The sequence below is a fragment of the Catharus ustulatus genome, chromosome 6 (genome assembly GCF_009819885.2).
Source record: "Catharus ustulatus isolate bCatUst1 chromosome 6, bCatUst1.pri.v2, whole genome shotgun sequence".
Classification (NCBI taxonomy): domain Eukaryota; kingdom Metazoa; phylum Chordata; class Aves; order Passeriformes; family Turdidae; genus Catharus; species Catharus ustulatus.
The window spans coordinates 57,517,140-57,537,714 of NC_046226.1; the positions used below are offsets into that span (position 1 = coordinate 57,517,140).

The 20,575-nt window shown below is 37.8% G+C and overlaps 1 protein-coding gene across 3 annotated transcripts in view; it reads left to right on the forward strand.

Annotated features, from left to right (window-relative positions):
• Positions 1-20,575, forward strand: part of PRMT3 (protein arginine methyltransferase 3) — a 55,074-nt gene that overhangs the window by 4,645 nt on the left and 29,854 nt on the right. For all 3 annotated transcript variants that reach the window (XM_033062130.1, XM_033062131.2, XM_033062132.2), the window contains exons 6-9: positions 2,898-3,039; positions 6,020-6,085; positions 11,344-11,465; positions 14,299-14,398. In XM_033062130.1, coding sequence (XP_032918021.1) covers positions 2,898-3,039; positions 6,020-6,085; positions 11,344-11,465; positions 14,299-14,398 — 430 coding nt within the window. The remainder of the gene's footprint in view (positions 1-2,897; positions 3,040-6,019; positions 6,086-11,343; positions 11,466-14,298; positions 14,399-20,575) is intronic.

The following is a 20,575-nucleotide window of genomic DNA, read 5'->3' on the forward strand; positions in this document are numbered from 1 at the left end:
CTGTTAGTCCTTTAGATAGGAATTTAAACACTGAGGATGCACACACTGCAGAAGAGAGAGACTGACAAATTAAATACAGGACTCCAGATATGTTCAGAGTTGGCTTCAAACAGTAGCTGTTAATATAGTTCAGTTACAGTTTGGGGAAATTCTCAGTGAGATTAATAAATCAACTTTTTTCAGCTACTTCTGTTTTTGGTATCAGATGAGGGTAGTAAGAGCATTCAGTGCATCACAGTCAAGACATCCCCATAGCTACTTCTAAATCTTGAAGCCTACAAAATAGGGATTGATGATGCTCATGGACAACACGGAAATATAAACTTCATTTGAACCCTATACAAGCATGTCGTGTCAAGATCACACTGACGGGCACTGAGGAAATGAAATTCTGTTTAAGAAACTTGAAAAAATAATCCATGTTCTTTAATGTGAGAAGTTAATCAGCAAAAATCCTTGTGTTGTAAAATACATTTGAGAGTTTGTTGTACATTTTGACAGTATATATTTCGTGCTATGGGTAACTGAGTTCACCAACATATATTCATGTATTCAAATCTTCTCAGCTGTGAGCAATTATTTATGTCCAAAATGATCAATTTTGTCTTCAGGTGAGTTTGAATTTTGTAAATTGTACTATATAGCACACAGTGCTTTTCTGGTATCTCTGTGTACATTATGCATTAATTGATCATAAACAGTAAAAATTAAAAGAAATTTGTCATTGTGCTTCAAAAACTTGGAGGTATTTTCTGTGTGCCTTTCTGCCTTCTTTGTGTTCCATTCATTTTCATTTTAAAAAAAAAACCTTCTCAGATCATGAGTAGCAATTTCTTTTGAGCTCTGAACTTCAGTGAGGCTTATAGATTTTTTTTCTAAAGTTAGTATATCACATTATCTGGTCTTGTAAGAGAGAGCCTTTAATTTTTCTTTCTCAATGCAGCTTCTTTAATTCAGCAGGAATTGGCTGACAGCAAAAGTAGCCAGATGTAGAGCTGATGAAGCAGCATGGTTTTAAATTATGGACAGATGAGCCAGTTGCATTGTAGTAGTCTAAATGCCATAATTCAGTGGTTTGTGCTGGAGGTTATTCCACAGAATATCATCTGCTCCCTTTCAGGTAAACCTCTGTGAAATAAAGACAGTAATATTTCTATATATCACCTCTAGCATTAGATGCAACTTAGAGATTTAAGAGCACAGCTTGTCTGTGCTGAGTTTTTTAATCTGTCTCCTCTTTAGAGGTGATAGCTTTAGGTTTTACTTCTCTTTTTTTCTTGATTAAAAAGACAGCAGGGCAACTCTGTCTTTGGAGTTTTTTTGGTGCTTGTGTTGCATGCATACATCAGAGGAACTATTGGCTTAAATAATTTTAAATTTAATCCCTTGAATCTCACACAGTGCTAATTATACTTAATTGTATGTCATAGAATCCATTTTATGAGAGTTTAAAATTGTATCATGTAGATATTTGTATAAAAGTAAAGAAAATGCAGAGTACTATGGTAAAGAGCAATATTAAAAATAAGATCCAGACTGTTTGTGTAAAGTAAATATAGGAAGTTTCTGAAACTGACAAAATTTTAATACAAAATCCTTTACCATATTCTCCTCCCCATCCAAACTAGCTGAACAGGGAAGTATTTGAGATGTCAGGAGTGAAATAGTATTTTTTGATTTGTTGTTTTATAAGGAGGGTATTGGTAATGAGATTGTTACCCACTAGTTTCTGTATGTGGAGTTCCCATTTAAGAAAGCTGTTACAGGTGAGTGTCAGTAACTTAGGAGTGGTCTGTGGAGCTTTTGTTGCTTTTGGGCTGTAGACCTTGGAGGAATATTGTCTGCCCGAAGTGTTTTTGCTTTTTCACTTGACTGTGGGTGTAGTATGATCTGCTTGTTAATGTCTAATACTGTTTTCATTATAAACCCCTTGCTTTGTGTACTTTGTCATCAAATCTGCTTTGAGGAATGAGAACATGGGATCCTAGAATGGTTTGGGCTGGAAGGGACCTTAAGGCTTGTCCAGTTCTGACCCCTTGCCATGGGCAGGAGCACCTCCCACTATCCCAGTTGCTCAGGGCCCCATCCACCCTAGCCTTGGACACTTCCAAGGTATGGGGGATCCACAGCTTCTCTGGGTAACCTGTGCCTGGGCCTCACTGCCCTCACAGTAAAAAATTTCTTCCTAATACCTAGTCTAAACCTACTGTCTTTGAGTTTAAAAGCCATTTGTCCTTGTACAAGGTTCTTCTCCATATTTCTTGTAGCCCTTTTAGGTACTGGGGTCACTGTGGAGATTTCTTTTCTCCAGGCTGAGCGATTCCAACTCTTAGCCTTTCTTTATGTGTTGTAGGAATGCAAGACCAGGGAGGAGGGAAAATAAACAGCATAAAATTAAAGTAAAAAATTGAATTTTAAGCTCCGTTTTATTTTCACCCAAATGTCTCAGTTTTAAAATGCTTTTTTCTCCCTTCCAGTAGTCAGCCACTATTGTGTGGGCTGCAGTTCTTGTGCTCTTTGTATTGAGTCTGTATCTGCATTCCACAGCCTGAAACACCTTGACACTGCAGCGCTGGCTTTTATACCGGCAAGTGCAAAATAGATAATTCTGCCTTAAAAACAGAAGTTACCGCCCGATATTTCACGGCCGATAGTTGCTTGTTGTAAGCAGAAAGCAGGGCTTGCAGGAGGGTGCTGCAGGGAGTGCGGTGGTGCAGCAGCCCCGAGGAGCCTGCAGAGGGAGGATGTGCACACCTAAAGCTGCTCCCATTGTTGCCCAGCCCCTGGGCAGCCTGGGTTCCTTCCTTCTCCAAGCCCTTTCTCCCCCTCTCCCCGCCCAGCCTCCTTTTCATGGTCCCATAAACACGTCTCAAGAGTATATTTCAAATTGATTACAGACAATTTGCTCAGGACTTTGTGATGAACACAGATGTCAGGAGCAGCTCGTCGTGCAGCGCCATTGCAGACCTTCAGGAGGACGAGGATGGCGTTTACTTCAGCTCCTATGGGCATTATGGGATACACGAAGAGATGCTAAAGGTTAGAAAGTCATTGCTGCTGCGTCTTAGCAGAGTAATGAGGGGAGGTGGAACAAAGTGGGCTGTGTGCCTGTAAATATACTGCAGAGCAGCTGCATTTTTAACCCTTTCTGTCCAGGAGAGGTTTTTTGGTGGTAGTTGGGCTGAGAGATCAATTTTCAGTTTGATTTCCTTTGTATAAATTTTGCTTATAGGAAACATTAGGAACATAAAATCATTTACAGTTATGTTTGGTATTACAATACCTGTACCACATCCCTACCTTGCCAAAAGCACGTTTTCCCTGCTTGTTTAAAGCATGAAGGATAAAACATAGTACAGACAGTGAATATTTTTCTTTGGTTTTACATTTTCCTCAAATTAAAATTTGTCTGGCAAGATCATTTCTCAAATATTGTGGTTTTCTCTTGCACTGGGTAAACAGGAATACACTGTTCAGTGTATTGATAACATGCCATTGAACACCTGGAGCGAGTAAGCTCCTTTCATATGCTAAAGATAAAAAAAAATTGATGCTTGAAACTTCTCCAAGGCAATCCTATGTATGCCCTTTTAACTTTAAAATAAAAAAAAACATGCACAAAGCCCAACAGCTTATAATTAACATGTAAATTAAAATGTTCTAGTGCTTCCTTTCAGAGGAAATGTCATAGTTTTGAGAGTTATAAGCAGTTTTATCAATTTAAGACATAAATAAAATTCCTGTCTAAAGTCAAGGCAGAATACAGAGTTGTGAAGTGACTTTGTGCCTGCAGCTGGCATGTGAAGCTTTCAGCTTTGTAAATCATTTAGTGACCCCAATGCAGAAATACACATGGATCTGTGTTAATAGTACTATGACTGTGAGCTTATTTTTAAGGGGAGGTGATTTTACAGAAACACAGAGATGGCTGCAGAAGTAGAATAATGTTTTCTGAAATGTGTAGTCTGTAGAAATGCAACTGAAATGTGACTTGAAGGTAAATTACAATGATAGGTGTTTGGTTTGGCAGTGGTATAAAGGTGTCATTTGAGATAATGTAGGCTATAGGATGAGAAGCCTTTCTGTTGGCTAATAAAGTTTATGGTAAATCTGCATCTCTGCACAAGGAGACTGGTACAAAATTGTATTTTGCTGATTTAAGGGTATGTTTGTCAGAGTGCTTTTAAGAAGACTTTTGACTTTCCAAAACTTAGGAAAATGATTGTTTTTATTGTGCGCACATTTAAATTTTTTCTTTATGCTAGGCATTCACTTTGATATTTCTTTCCTATTTACCTTATTTACATAAATATAGTTGCTTACTACATGAACATTTTAAGAAAGCAGTCTTACTGTCTGAATTGTATGCCCTTTTCTGAAACTGTTCAGTCTTGAAATCTTTTTTTTCCTTATGCCTGATAGTGGCAAGACAGTGTTTCAGTTTTGAGTTTTTTTTTCTTTTGCAAATACTTCAGAGGTGGAACAAGAATATTGTTACTTCACGCTTGCCAAGTGATTGGTGTTTCCATTGCTCTGCCTTTTTGCTTGAGAATTTCTTGGCTGTCATCTTCATTTTTTTTACTGTTTTATTTAAACCAAGAAGGCTTTACATGGCAGTGTTGAGTGGGAGAAGGGGATTGGTGAATAGAGACCCAAAGTGCTTGGCTGTGGCTACAGCTGCATTGAGCTGGGGCAGTGCTGAAGCAATGTGAGGGGCAGGATGCAAGGCTGAGAGCTTTCCAGCTGGCTGCTTTCTCAATTGATTATTTATTTTTAAACTTTTTTTGTCCTTTGAGAAAATCCTATCATATACTGCATTAGAGGTGAAGTAATAAAAATAGTTGCTCTGAATATAACATCATAGCAAACCAATGTGGTTTTAAAGAGTCATGATTTCTGTTATTAATGTTAATTATGCAGAACCTTAAAGCAGAATTTCTAAAATAAACCCAGCTGCTTCTTTGGGTTGTGTGTGTGTTACACCTGAAGCTGGATTTTAGGATTTTCAAGCATCAAAATAATTTTTTGTCTCCAAATTTTTGTCATAAAAATGTTCTCAGTCACTGTTTTTGATCTTGTTCTTTTATTAAAAGAGACTTTGTTCTTTCTCACTGTACAAAATTTCTTGTTTCTCTGTTTCTAGAAATTCTTAACTTGCTGTAGTAGAAAAATCCCCTAGATTTAATAAAAGTACTTCAGCATTATTTGCACTAGACAAAAAAATTGCTGATTTTTTTTTTATTTGTCTGTAATACTTGAACTGCAACAGCAACTCCAAATCCTATACTTGGCTGTCAATTTGTGTACCTGCTGATGCATGTTAAGAGAATCAGTGTTTTAATAGATTACCTTGCTGGTAAAGCGAGCTATGCTGTGGGCTTTTATATACTAAGATATGATGTATGCTTTGATGTATGTTTTGTTCTAGGCTTGAAAATATTCCAGCTTCTTTGGCCCTGTTGTATTTCAATCAAACTTACTTACTGTGTTGGACTTTCATCAAATGGGCTGTAAAGCTTTTAACTACTAAAGCTTATCAGCAGGATGGCAAATTTGCCACTTGTTCAGAAATAAAACCAATTTGATACATAACTTCTTTGTTTTACAGAGATCTCCGTATCACAGAGATGTCAGAGAATGAAATTATACAAAACATTTTATGAGCTTGTGATTCAAACTTCCACCATTGTATAGGAGGTTTCTATTTAAGCTGGTGTGATATTGTCACTCCATTACAGCTGTTCCTGGTTAGTGATGAACAGGTATTAAGAACTTTGAAACATTCAAAAGAAAAGACAATCAGGAGAACACAAAATGGTTTCTTGTTTTTCCTCCGGCAGTTTGCCACAGTAAATTCTGCAATATTATCATACAGAAGTGTCATGATTGCAAGGCCCATATAAATACCGTATGTGCAAAGCATCCTTAGGCTAAGTTGAAAAGCAAGTTGTTCACATTTTTGAATTTTGTGCTGTACCTAAGTAGAAAAAGTGAACCCTCTTTGTTCTTTGGCTGATAGGATAAAGTCCGTACAGAGAGCTATCGTGACTTCATCTATCAAAACCCACATATCTTCAAGGACAAGGTGGGTAAAACTGCTCAGAGGATACAGTAATTTCTGTGATTTATTTTGTCTCAAATGGTAGAAAACCTCTAGGTTAGCTACTCCATGGCTCTGGGAATGGAGAATCACAGCGCCAGGGTTTGATTTAATGTGCTCTGGCTTTATTAGGTGGTGGAGAGCTGTTGAGCTGCTGGAGGGTGCAGCATGCTGATAAGAGCAGTGGTGATCTCTATTGTCATTGTGCTGTGTGCCATGGCAGGGGGCTCATTAATTATCTTGGCGGGGTGAAGTTGTGCCTCTCTTGTCGAGGATATTAGGTGGAATCTCTCTGAGGGGTCTTTACCAGGATTAAGTGAATTTCTTTGTATGCCTGATACAGTAGAAACATCATGGAAACCCTGTGTAATTAGAGCTGGGAGAGAATTCATTGTGGAACTGATTTCTTTGAATTAGTGTTGTTTAGTGTCTCCAAACTGGGGGTTATTATTAAAGGGCTTAGAATTGTGAGCTGGTACTTTGCTTTCAGTGAGGAAGGATTTCACTGATAGGATCTTACAGTCGTTATGACCCCTGTACAGTAATAGTCCTCTTCTTGTCTTTTGTATTTCTTCTGGCTGTTTCTGATGAGTTTGTTTGTTTTGAGCTTATAGAACCATAGGATGCTTTGGGTTGGGCAGCATCTACAGGATCATCCAGTTCCAACCCTTCTGCCGTGGCCAGGGACACCTTCCACTAGACCAGTGCTCAGAGCCCCATCCAGCCTGGCCTTTAATTTTTTTTCAGGGATGGGGCATTCACACCTTCTCCAGGCAACCTGTGCTAGGGCCTCACCACCCTCACAGGGAGGAATTCTTGTTTCCTGTAGATAGTATCCTGTCTAAGCCTACTTTCTTTCATTTAAATCCATCCCCCTTTGTTCTGTTACTCCAGCCCTTGTAAAGAGTCTCTCTACGTCTTTCTTTTAGGCTCTTTTCAGGTAGTGGAAGGCAACAATTAGGTCACCCCAAAGCCTTCTCTTTTCCAGGCTGAACAATCCCAATCCTCTCAGCCTTTCTTTGTAGGAGAGGTGAGAGAGATACAGTTCTGTCCTGGCAGAAAGTGTTACAGTGTTTGATAACACCTATTCATTGTATATCTTAATTCACTTTTCAATTGACAACTGTAGCAGAAAAAAATAGGAAATAGCATTCTTCCCTTTTTTGCCTCAATTCATATCACAAACCTGTTTCTGCCAAATATTTCTAAACTCTTTGATTATAGAGAGAGAACAAGCAAAAATGTTGTAGAATTATGCTGCCAGCTATTTAAATGATGCCGGTGGCTTCGTAGGTGGGCAGCTCATCTAACAAAACAGAAAGATCAATAAAGGAAAGAAAACCTTCCCGAGAGAAATTTGGTTTCATAGATGCCCCTAAAATTGATAACTGCAGGTTTTCACAGGGTAAGACTGATCTGAAGTTACACAAAATATGAGGCCTTGTGCAACAGTAATTTTTCATAATCAATAGTGTTTCTCCTGTCCTGTATGGGCACACTGGGACCATTAAAAACAAACCGTGGAGTAACTGTTAGAGTCAGTGTTTTTTCAGCCCCAGGAGTAGATGCACATACTCGGGAAACAGCTTAAGCAGTGTGTGTGCTTACTCTGTTTTAAAAGCATTCAACTTCTCAGAAGTACTGAAGTATCACATCATCTATCTATAAACTGATTTCTGAACATGGTTTTTACTTGGTTTTTTTATCAAGCTCACCTCAAATTCATGGTGTAGCCAAACCCATCATGGTGTGATGAGGTTGAGGTTGAACTGAGAGACAGACTCTCGATTGCTTTGGCTTCCCAATATCCCCCATCCATGTCACAGTGCCCTGCTTAATTTGTGTGTCTTGGCCAAATGATGTAGCTTTCTCCTGGTACACTGTTATGGAGAATAAATGGAATTTTCTGCAGAAATCTGGCTTTGAAATGACATCTGTTAGTGAGTTCTGCTGAAGGAGCTGTGTAGGATACATTGCTTACCCTAATGTATCCTATAATGCTTTTAGAACTATACTAATGAGTGAAAATTCCAAAGGCTGTTTTCTCTTAAATTTTGCAATTGCAATTTAAAAAAAATAGAAGATAAAAAGTCTGATACTGTATTTCCTAGAAGTCCCTTATGGTACTCCTCCCTGGAAAATACACACTGATGCTTTTTTGCTGTTTTGTGAGTGGACAATTACGAGGTAGTTTGGGAGGAGCTTGTTCAAAGAGCTGAATTTTTATACTTACTTTTGATGCAAGCTTGCATCCTAACCTTTAGGGTACTAAAGAGGTGTGATTGCATGGTGATATATGATAACAAAGTATCTAGGTTTGTTTATTATGCATATTTTATTCAGAACCAGCTAATTTGTTTATTTTGTCTCAGCTTTCAAAATAAATTATTAAAACTTGAATGAATCCTGCTTTGCTGCCTTTGTTTTCAGCTTGTCAAATGTATTTGAGATGAGAATAGGACAATTCAGATTATCTGGCAGGAGTAATCAAGGTGGCTGTACTCAGTAAAAGGAAGTGTGGTCCATTTTACAATATGAGTATTTTTGGGTGGAAAAATAATTCAGTGAAGCACTGTTGGCATGGTTAGTTTTTGCTGTAAGACTGAAGTCTGAAGCAAGCATCAGTGCCATATTCAAGGAATAAAATGAGCTTTTAAACCACTGTCCTACTGAGAGTTCATTGATGAAATTAATCTAATTGGCCAGAATCCCTGGCCTTCCATTTTTCTGAGTTTTAAGTAACTTTTTCTATCACTGAAAGTAGGCTATCAGTTTTTCTTAGAGTGCAGAGGAGGATGTGAAGCTGCAGTGTGTTGTGGTGTAGTGAGAGTGCCCTTCCAGCTGCTCCAGGTCTTTGGTGAGAGGCCATATGTGGTCGCTGCAAGAATGTGTGAGCTATAGACCTTTGTCCTTAGGCTAAGTGATGATCACTGCTTGTCTTTCCCCTCCTCACATGTATTCCAGCTTGTATATTTTCTCTCCAGTGCCTCTTTTCCATCCCATCCCCTGCCTAAGGCTAGATGAGTTCCATCTGGGCTTCTAAGTGACCAGGGCAGCTGTCCAAAGTGGTGTCTGTTTTGATTTTTTTCCAATTTGTGGTGATTGCTCTCTTTCATGCAACTGTACATCAAGATGATTCTTCCACAGTGGTTTATTTTTGGCTGTGACTTCCAGGTGTCATGGCTCAGTGATTTTGTTAACTGCCATAGATGAAATGTTAGAATAGGTGATGTTGGAGGCTCTGAGGTTTCAGCAGCTGCAAGAATATTGATTTTTATTTTCTATTCCTGTCTCCAGCAGATTCAGTTCAGGGATTTCTGTAGTCATAACATGCTCTCACCTAACCTCTGAGTTTTAGAGTTGACTCCTTTTGAAACATGGCTGCAAAAGAGTTGCAGGTGAAACAAGTAATTCTATCCACAACTTCCCTCTACGCAAGCTGCTGTAAAAGGTCGTTCTACCGTTTTTTAGTCTGTTTCCAGATTGTAAGTGCCTCTACTGAGACAGGTGGCAGTCAATTCTACAGTCTCTGCTTCCCAGACCACCACAGCAGCAGCTCCCTTACACTGTGCTGCTAAGGATGAACAGCTGGTTTTATTCATGCTAGCTTCAGGATCATTGTTCTGTATCCATCATTAGTATGTGTAGAATTGTATACGAGGAAGGCAGGCCTGAGGTACAGAGCATTCCAGTATTTGCTTTGCTGCTCTTTATCAGGTGAAATGCTAGGTTTTGTTGTGCCAAAGCAAGAGTGATTGGTAGGTGATAAGCTGGAGAATGTATCAGGACCAACATGCATTATTGCCTGGAAATATTTTGTGAAATGAGGTTATAGTTCTCAAATATGGGATCACCTGGTAAGGGATTTGATGCCTTCTTTGAAAAAAGCTTAATGTAATGAAAACTGTGAGGGCAGGTTTTACTGTACTCTGTGCTGTGGGAAAAGACAGTGAAATCAGTTTTCCTTTCTAATAAATTCTTACTATGACTGGTAGTTCTGACTCAGTGTTCTTGTTAAATTAAATGTATTGTAAATTGTACTTACCCTCATGTTTAGGTCTTATGTATGGGAAAGTAAGTTCTGTCTACAGTTCTGATTCTTTTCATGCTTAAATGCTGTACATTATATGAATGGCTCTACAAAGTATTTAGAAAACTTATTTTCAGACTTCAGAACATTGTTGGGTTTAAAATTTTTTAACACCATTAGGAAAGCTTAGCTATATTAGATATGAGTCTAACAATAAGATCATGGATGATCTGACCAATGCAATAAAATAACACCCTTAGAATCTCCAGAGATGTCTTTTAGCTCCAGTAATTATGTGAAAACATCATGTCTGGAACTCAGCTTAAAAATCTGCTGTAACACATTTACTAGGTTTTTAGCTGTTGAGATGTTTCCAGCAGTTAGAAGAAATACAGTTATGATATCAAGGCCTGAAAAGGCTACTTGGTAAAATCACTATGAAACTTAAAACTGCTGGCAGCTCTACTCTGCTTAGTCGTAAATTCAGTACTCTTTGCTTAGTTGCTTCACATTTTTAAACTTTTCAATTTTCTGTGATATACAAAAACCCAGGTATTTTCTCGGATCTTATTATACTGAGCCTACTTTTTCCAGCTATACTGGTGAAATTCACTCTTTCATGAAAACTCTAGGGATTCCACCTTAACTGGATTTTTTTTTCACTCTATTTTGATTATAAATACCACTAGACAGAAAATATTTCCAGGTGTTAAAACTGTGCCAGTGACCATTTTAAAATTTAGTCATCTTGAGCCATAGCTGTTTGGAGGCACTGTAGCCATGTCTAGCATAGTATTCCTAAATAAAGTTACTGAATAGACTTTTAATTAAGTTTTAATTAAAAACTGCTGCTAGAATGTGTTTTCTCAGTGTCAGTGCTAAGTTCAATTATTAGTGATTCAATGATTAAAATTTCTCTGGCTAAAATTTAATTTTCTCCTCTTCATGCAACATTTTAGGTGTTTCCCTCTTAATTGCTTGCTGTTGTTTCCCATGTGCAGCTGGAATTAGTGGGCTTCATTGTCAACCTGGAAAAGGTGGTAGAGTGGAGAGTTATAACTGCAGTTTGACTTGAGTATCTGCATGTTAACAGTAAGACTTTATGCCTTCTGTTGGAATGTGGTATCTCTCTGATGTAGAAAGAACTGTAGAAAAATCATAGCAAAATTAAGATTAAAAATAAGTTTGTTTTGCTTTCATTTATTCTTTTCAGGTGGTTTTGGATGTTGGCTGTGGAACTGGAATACTCTCCATGTTTGCTGCCAAAGCAGGTGCCAAGAAAGTGATTGGAGTTGACCAATCTGAAATCATCTATCAGGCCATGGACATCATTAGGTAGGAGAAGTTGTGGTTATTAGTTTTGTTTCTTTATAGGAATTTAAAATAATGTCTATAATTTGTCTGTTTTACAGTAAATAAAAACCCTACCCTGTCAACTGCTCTCCCCTAATTCAGCATTGTTGAGGGTGCATCCTGTCCAGTTAGGTCACTAAAGGCATTCAGTAGTATCAGAACTAGCACTGAACCCTGAGGGACAGCTCTGGGTACCTGCCTACCAGTTAGGATTTGTACTCCTCCTCTCAACTCTTGAGCCTCATGGTCTAGACCCATCTGCTTGTTCATTTATCCACTCCACATGTCACTAATTTCCCTTTGGAGGATATTTAGCGAGGCTGAGCATGTGTAAAAATCAAGCAATGATGTCTGAACACTTACAAAGGATTTCCTAGGATGAAGTAGGAGAAATGTAAGTGTTAATGTGCACTGTTGATAGCTGAAACCTGTTGTTTTTTTCATTTAGGTTGATTTTGTAAGAGCAACTGTGAAAATAAAATCCAGGTAGATGCTGAAGAATTTGGGAGTGACTTTTTTGTTTGTGCAAGCTCAAGTGGCACAGAAGTAATGTTGTCTGTGCAGAATTTTTTAGATACCACTCACACGTTGCTGATGCAGCAGTGCATACTTGGATGCTGTGAAATTACCCAAATTAATATCTACTTGGGAAAAGTACCATGTTAAACCTTAACTGCATGTTTGACTAAAAAGCTTTTTTGGCACAAGAACTCATTCCTTAGAGAGAACTTTTCCCTTGAGTCCCTGACACCTTCAGAATGGTTGCAAATGTGAAATAGTGTTTTATATCTAATGTACTAGATTACACATTTAGGGCTGTTACAACTTTCAACAAGTGCACAAAGTCCTTTGAGTGTTTATACTTAGGGGAGAGTAGAACTAACAGTCAATATTATCAGTGTTATCTTTGGAGAGGAGAAGGGCAGACCTCTAAGAAAAAAATTAATCAAAACTCTTAAACTCTTAAGAGTGATGAATTGCCACTTGAACTACACAGCAAGTCATCATTAAGGCTGCACATTTATAGGTACTTTCTACTATAAAAAGTTCAATTCACATTAAAGTCTCCAATTCACATCAAAACAATTTATATTTGTCTGGTTAAAGCTACTTTTCCTAAAGAAATAAAACTAAAAAAGTTGCAGTGATGTTACAAATATTTATTGGAACACTAAACAACTCTAGCTTAAAAAATTACTGTTGAGGCACACTTCCACCTGTGATTCAAGTGTGTGCTCAAAGCTTTTGTCTTTCCCAGGATTCAGGTTAATTTCTAGCATACTAATTACTGGAAATAGTGCAACCCATGTGTCTGAGTGCACCAGAGTACATAGCCTGAGTAACCTTAAAAATAAACTTACTTTGAGCTAAATGATTGCCTTTTCTTTTTCTTGCTGTGAAGAGTCCCTTAAAATTTCTAGCACAGTGAATGACATGATTTTTGTCATTCATCACTGTTAAGCTTGAATAGAAAGTTGAAGTAGAATTCCTAAATCTCAGTTTTTCCTAAAATGTGTAAAGTACATTGGTTGGTTTGGATTTTTTCAAACATTATAATTGAAAACAAATATGTAGTGAATTAATCCTTTTCCTCTCTGTTTTAAACCATGTCCTCAGATGCGGTCATTTAGAAAGTTATCTTTAGATCTCTTTTAGTCCTTCTTAAATTATTGTTCTGGGTGGGAGGTCTTTAACATTGCTCAATTTGAACTTCTGGTTTTACTTCTATGTAGAGCATTAAATATGATATTAGTAATGAGCTGCCTTCTTCTAACAGAAGACTATCTTATGTAGAGGATTTAATTGATCTTTGCAAAAGCTCACGTGTTCCAGGAGCCCTTTGACCTTTTCCTTTGCCTCCCTTCATACTCATCATTCTTCCATTGTCTTTTAGATTGAATTTTTAATGTCATTAGTGGTCTGCATTGAAAGCCAGACAGAGTGTAAAAGATGTCAGGAGAGGGAGGGAAGAGGCAGAGATAAGAACTGCAGTGGGAAGATAAATTTCTGTGGTGACAATACTTCTCTGCCCTCTCTAAGAATAGCCATGGTAATAAAGATACGTGCAGGAAAGACTAATATGGTTTGCCAAGAAAAAAACCCAGTATATTCCAAGCATTTACACACTTAATTCACCATCATGCAGTTCTTGTTTCAAAAGCTGTAGTCCTGTTTCAGTCCCTCCCTCCTTACGCAGGATAGTTGTACCATGACGTGCATGTGAGGTAATCCCTGATCACTGCAGGTACTGAACATTGCAGATGCTTTTGCCCAAATCACAGTGGGGAGGGTGCCTTTACTGTGGAATAACTGTTATACTGATTTAGAGAGAAGCTTTGTTCTCAGTGACTTTGCAGCTGGTTTGGTTAAATAAAAAACCAAGTCGTGCAAAACAGCTTTGTAAGGAAGTTAATTTCCATTGCTGTCCTGGTGTGGTGAGTAGGCTCTGATTGCTGTGGAGGTCAGAGAAGGAGAAATGGAAACAAGCAACTTTTAAATAAAGAGGACCAGCAATTTTAAATTGTCTTCTCCGTTTTCCTGGTTTCTGAAGCTTGCATATTTATATGCATGGCACGTTGGATGTATACAGATCTGCTGTCTGCCATCTTTTCCTGGCATAAAATCTGCTGCAGTTTTTAGCTACTTGGAAATGTTCCCTCTAAATATAACTGAGGAATAGTACATTGTAGTGCTTCTTGATTAGTTAAGCCAAAAAGTTTGTGAGGGGAGGAATGCAAAATACAGATGTCAGTATATCTCTCTTGACAGGATAAATTTGAAATAGAAACTAATTTGTTTATGTTTTGACTTGCAGATTAAATAAACTTGAAAAGATTATTACATTAGTCAAAGGAAGAATTGAGGAAGTTCATCTGCCTTTGGAAAAAGTGGATGTAATTATATCTGAGTGGATGGTAAGGTGCATGGCTATTCTTTTGAAGTTATTTTCAAAAGAAAATGTGTTTTATGTCATTTGGAAAGTTATTCTATTAGTGATACTAGTTTTTTTTAACCAAAGCATCTGTCATGGTTCCAGCAGTGTCTTTGACCATGTGAGACATGGGATGGCAGTCCTGATTATGTAGTACTTAGACACAATTCCTGGTCCCTCTTGTTCAAGTTCTTTCAAGTCAAGCTTCTCTAAGTACAGTTGAGCTGCTTTGGGTACAGCAAGGTTCTGTTAGGTAGTTGGTTTGGAAAGCTGTAAAGCACTCAGTCATACTGTTGTGGCTGCTCAGGTGAAAGTAATGGAGAAACATTGTAGTAGTCATTAGCCAGCTCATTCTAGTAGCTAAAATATCTTCAGTCTGCAAATTCAACTAAGGACTCTCCCGACTGTGCAGGAAGGGGAGACACTGCCTCTGGAAATCTGCAAATACTGTGAGAAAACAACATTGCTTTTCATTGCTGGGTTTTAGCATAACAGTAAAAGCACTGATTTAAAAGTACAAAATGAGTGTGATGGACAGCAGTGTCTAAATGAGCCATCTCCTGGAATCCATTGGATTTCAGCTGTTGACCTGTTCCCTTTTCCATGTGGTGGCTGATAACTGTTACACACCTGTCCTTGCCACCTGCCATTAATCCTAATAAAGAAATCCGCAAAACCCAGTGCAAACCTGAGTTTCACAGTGACATAGGAATGCCTGTTCCCTGTCAAAAATGTTGTAGGAGACATCTCTTCAAACTGTTTTTTTTTTTTGTGAACTTCTGCTATTCAGTATGCCTTCAAAAAGCACTTCAAAAACACAGGTTTTCTTCATGCTGTTTCCAGCTGTTGGGATTTAAAAATTCCTTTCTGCCTGAAATTTAAGATCAGTAATAAAACTTATATTAGATGTTAGTTGTTTCTTTGAGGGGTTTGGGTTTTTTTAACAAACTGTGGCTGTTCTGCCATAAACAATGGCCTTTGGTGGGAGATCATGCACTCACTGTGGATCCATATGTATCTACCAGTTTTTGTTTAATATTACATGTATCAGTGAACTGTAAATCTGCAAGTTTTCCTCCACTGCTGTAATGTATGTTATTTGAAGCGTGATCTTAATTTAGTGTTGAGGTCACTAGTTTCAAGGATACTTTAAGCCATTGTCTTAAACTCGTGATTTAAAAATAGCACATTATGGTTGGTGATTCCTGACAGTATGGGGGCTTCACTGGGAATGTAATTATAGTTTTTTCAGGGAAACTTCTGATCAGCTGCCTAATATGTGCACCAAGATTAATGTTCCCAAAATCACATTACTCCTTCTGGAGGAAAAGATAGCATTTTAAAAGGAACCTGGGCAGGTGAGCTGAAGTCAGGTTGTAAATCAGTGCCTCTAAGATGAACTAGAGGATTTCAAAACTCAGCTTATGTAAGAAATGTAGGAAATGAATGTTGGATATTTTTCTTTTGTGTACTAATTTACCTTTTTTATGTTGCAATTACATAGCCATGTGCACTTCACTTAATTAGGTTTTCTAAATATTTAGGAGTGTTAGAATTTTTATAGGTTGCTGCATGACAGAGATAAAGAGGACAATGCTGTGGAGTAAGATTGATAGCTAGACAGTGTACACCCTGTTCCAACACTGTCCAGAAAAGAACATTATGTTGCCTAATGCAGATGAAAAGATTCTTCTTTGTCTGGCTTTATTGCGTGAATTTGCTTTTTCATTTCCTTCCCTACATGATACAGTGTGAAATCAGTTCTTAATGTGTGAATGTAAGTGCTTGGAAATGTTGGAAATGTGGAAGCATGAGAGTAAAAAAGAATTCAGTGTATGTCACATTTAGCCTCTTTATGCAATCTGTAAAGATTGGAAGGAGAATTCACATGTTTCTTTGTAAAAAAATATGAAAAGTTGCAATTCTGTTTAGAAAAGAAACTCGGTTTAGATCAGTAAATGTCAAACCCTCTTGTGGAGCCATAGCTTTGTTTTGCTTGGTACAGAACACTGCTTAAGACCAGTACACAATAAACTTTGTTTTTTTTAGAGCTGTGTCTGGAACATGAGAAAATTAAAAACATATATGATGCAAGAGAGAGGAAAAATACTGCATTCTCCCAGGATTGTTTCTAGATTAAAAAAAGCTGTCACAGAGCAGGGTGTTACAAAAGGTGCAGCATTGCATTATTGCATACATCTCAGTGTGATGGTTTTTGATTATCATTTACTTAATTGCAGAAAACTGCTTGCTCTACTTCCCTCTCTTTCATTTGTAAATTTGTTCCCTTAAATGATGTATAGATGGGAGGAGCATCTTAAATATTATGCACAGGGTAGGCATGTGTGAGTGGAAATTTGTATTTCAAATGCGTATTTGCCATCTTCCAAAATAATGCCTTCCCAATTTAAATTCCTCTGGATATGGTTTTCATGTTCCAAGTTTAGAGGCTGAAGGAAGAGCAACTGTATGTTCAGTGGTTTTATTTAAGCCTGTGAAAGAAATTAGCAATGAACTTGTTTATAACATACTAAATTCAGCTTGTGATATTTGAAGTTTGTGTATTTGATAATGTCAGCATCATACCAGGATATTTCTGTGATTGTGTTCAATTCAACCCAGTGTGTATAACACAGGGGAAGGCAGTAGGAGGTGTGAAGGGCTGTGAGCTGTTCTCTTGGTGTCCAAAAGGCAGGTTGCTGAAGATTGAGGGCTTCTTGGACTTCTGTAGGCCTGATAAAGCTGCTCAGACTTTCACTCCCAAGACAGCTGGACATTGTTTTTAGCAAAACTTAATGAAGTCTGCAACCTGCCACAAGGGACTTCTTGTGTGCTGTGAGCCAGAAGCACAAGGGAGAACAGGTGGGCTGGAGGGTCACTTCACCCAGTGAACCACATTGCCTTGAGAGAGTACAAGGATGGCCAGGTAATAGTCTGTGCTAATAGCCAAACAGATTCTCCAAGGAGAAAGTCTGTCAGTTCTTGGAGAAAGTGTTTTGGATGTAAGAATGGGTGCATTTTATATAAAATACCACTTCTGACCTTATTTTTGTGGTGGTTTCCCTGTCCAGGACTGTTTGATGGTTTGTATCAGGGCTGAAAGCTTCTGATGCATCATCCTGCTTGCCTGCCTAGAGCTCTGATTTAATTTGTGTGACTAAAAATTTGTATACTAGTAGCAGGCTCTGATATTTTGTTACTTGTCTGCTTGTATCATAAGTCACCTACAGATAAATCCCTTACTTCTTATTCAGAGTGTAGACTTATATACATTCCTGGGGAGGAAAATACAACATACAAAAGTGACTGAATTATTGCTCATATATTTAAGCAGGGTAATTGTAAACTTCATAGCCTGCTTATTGAAAAGATGAGGCAGAAACAAAATACAGTAATTTCACGATTATAAGTACACCGGACTATAAGGCACACTTTTTTTTGCAGCAAGGATCCGCGCGCAACAAAGTAACAAATTAGTAACGGAATCGCGCAATGGCGGGGTTTACTCGCAGGTGCTCAATTTGCAGACATTTTTCACAGATTGGTGCAGCCTTTAAAAGCAGCCCCAGGTGCCCTCCCCTGCTCCTGGCTCGCACTTCCAGGTTGGCAAATTTCCCAACTTCGTCCATATATAAGGCACATGGATTATAAGGCGCACTTCCGGGTTTGGACCAAAATTTTAGTCAAAAGGGTGCGCCTTATAGTCGTGAAATTACTGTATATATAATGCTTTTCTGGAATGTTCTTGCGCAGCTGCATCTGTGTGCAAATTTTTCTTGCCATCAGTATTGCTTTTTGCTTCCTTTCTCTAGATAAAACTATAAAGCTAAAGATTTACTCACTTGAGAATATCTGCATTTCTTGTTTGTAAAGGGGTTTTGTTGGGAGACACGGTTGCCTGGGATGGTTGTCTCAAATCCAGTGTTAGTGTACATGTTCTCATAAATTGAGGTTTTTATGCAGTGCTTTATGGTACTGAATATAAAGTAGAGTTATACAAGATAAAACTGGAGAAGAGATGGACTGTCAGATTAAAATACACTGAGGGTACAACCCACTACTTGTTTTTTAATCATGTCTTTGGTTGGATAGCTAATATTTTCTTTTCTCCTTTTCCTTTTCCTACTTTTGTATTTTTCTTTTTTAAAAAATAGTTTTGGAATAACATGAGGATGGGCATGTCTGAAACACTGGAAACTCCTTCCTCCTTTCTCTTCTTTCTGTGAGAGATACACAGTTATTTCCTTGTATGATTTTTTTTTTTTTTTTTTTTTTTTTTTGGTCATTTCCAGTAATTGGGAACACCTTTCTGCTCTTCACATCTTCCCCTTTGGTGTTCTCATTTTTATTTGTTTAAGGAAACAACAGGGTTTGCATAATGACAAAGTCAAGCTGTGATTCTGAAATTTGTAAGCGTGCTCTGTCAGTAATGAATTTCTTCCTCTTTATTTTTCTCTTTTAAAAAGATTAAATTGTACATGAGAGATCAGCATGAAGGCAAACTTAGCATGTGGGAGATGGTGCTGCAGCAGGGCATGCTGAAGTATTTATGTGTAGCAGCTGCTTGTCATATAACTGTGCTGCAGATTTGGAGGGAATTTTGTCAAAAAAAATGTAATTTTTCATGACAGAGTGGGCCACATCAGTTTTCTGAATTTGTAAATGCCAGATTAAATTTTGTGTTAGAGCTCAGAATCCATTGTCCAATCTGTGTTGCATACCTTCTGTAACTTGCTTTACTTTACAGGCCAGTGGAAGTCTTGTTGTTAGAAACTTCTGTTTAAGCAGACGCTGCAGTTTTTTATACCATTGGGGATTAAAAAAAGATAAAATCGACTCTCTGGACCAGCGATTTGATTGCTGTTTTTGGTCTCATTAAATATTCAGTATTGGGTCTTACTGAATCTGGAGAACAAGACCAGGTTCAGTAATGTTATAGAAAATTATAAAATGCATCTTTGATAGCAGTGGAGGGGAAACACAATGCTTATTCAAGTAGTTAAACAATTCTTCCAAATTCTATCTTTACCCTTTTTTTTCTGCTGTATCAAAAATTCTGCTAATTCTTGCTGTTCTAAACATGTTAATCCACTTTTTGATGCTTTTAAAGAGCTTAAACCCTTTCTCTCCACAGAAATTATCATGTAGGTACTGAAACACTAAAGGTAAAAGAACTTGAATACTTATATTTGGGTCAGTTGGTAAAATATTCTTATGTGGCTTTGAATTAGAATGGAAATGAATACAAGAAAACTGTAGTATATTTGAATAATAGGGAAAAAATTAACAGTGAAGGATATTAAGGCATCAAAGATTTATGAGCCTTTTATAATTCTGTTAGGAACACAGAATACAGATGAAAAGGATATGTAAGAAATGTAGCAATATTCACATTCCTCTGGATTCAGGGGGCTCAGTGGGTGTCTCCTTGGGCAGACATGAGACAGGGCAGGTGTGTGTTTGCACAGAGTTACTCACAGTGCTGTGTATTTCTGTTCCTGTCCAGATTTGTTTATATGGGGCTTGTTGTTAGCTGGAGAGCGTTTTGTTTTGCCTTTACAAATATAAAATATAGGGAACTTCATGTTCCTTTTGAGAAGGAAATGACTAGCTTTTTAGTAGAAAACACGTAATGGGACAGCATAAAATTTAAGGTGTTCTGTGCATTTAGGTTGTCTTTAACAGAGAATGTCACTTACGTTTTAGTTTAGCCACTATCAAGATTGTACTAATGCAGCTCACAGATTTATATAATAGACTCTTTGCACTGATTGGTTTTGAGGATGTTGGTACATGCTTAAGAAAAAATAAACCCTTGACCAATTCTTGGGAAAAATGTCAGGTGTAATTCTCTTTCCAGAAGGCTCCCCTACAGGTGGGGCAGCAGGCTGTGAAATTGCATTCTAACTTACGCTACAGATGAGCATAGCACACTGAGCAAAATGTTTTGGTGTAGGTACTAAATTACTTGATTCACTACCATTGATGGTTTATGTAACTTACAGGAATACTATAATGAATTGGTGGGAAGAGACAACTGGGAGTGGGGGGAGAAGCAGCAATGCCAGAATGGAATGGTCAGGGAAAGGATGATGGGAATTTTTCTGTATTTCTCCTGAGAGACTGTCTTCTAGCTGTACTTCTTGCACAGGCTGGCAGG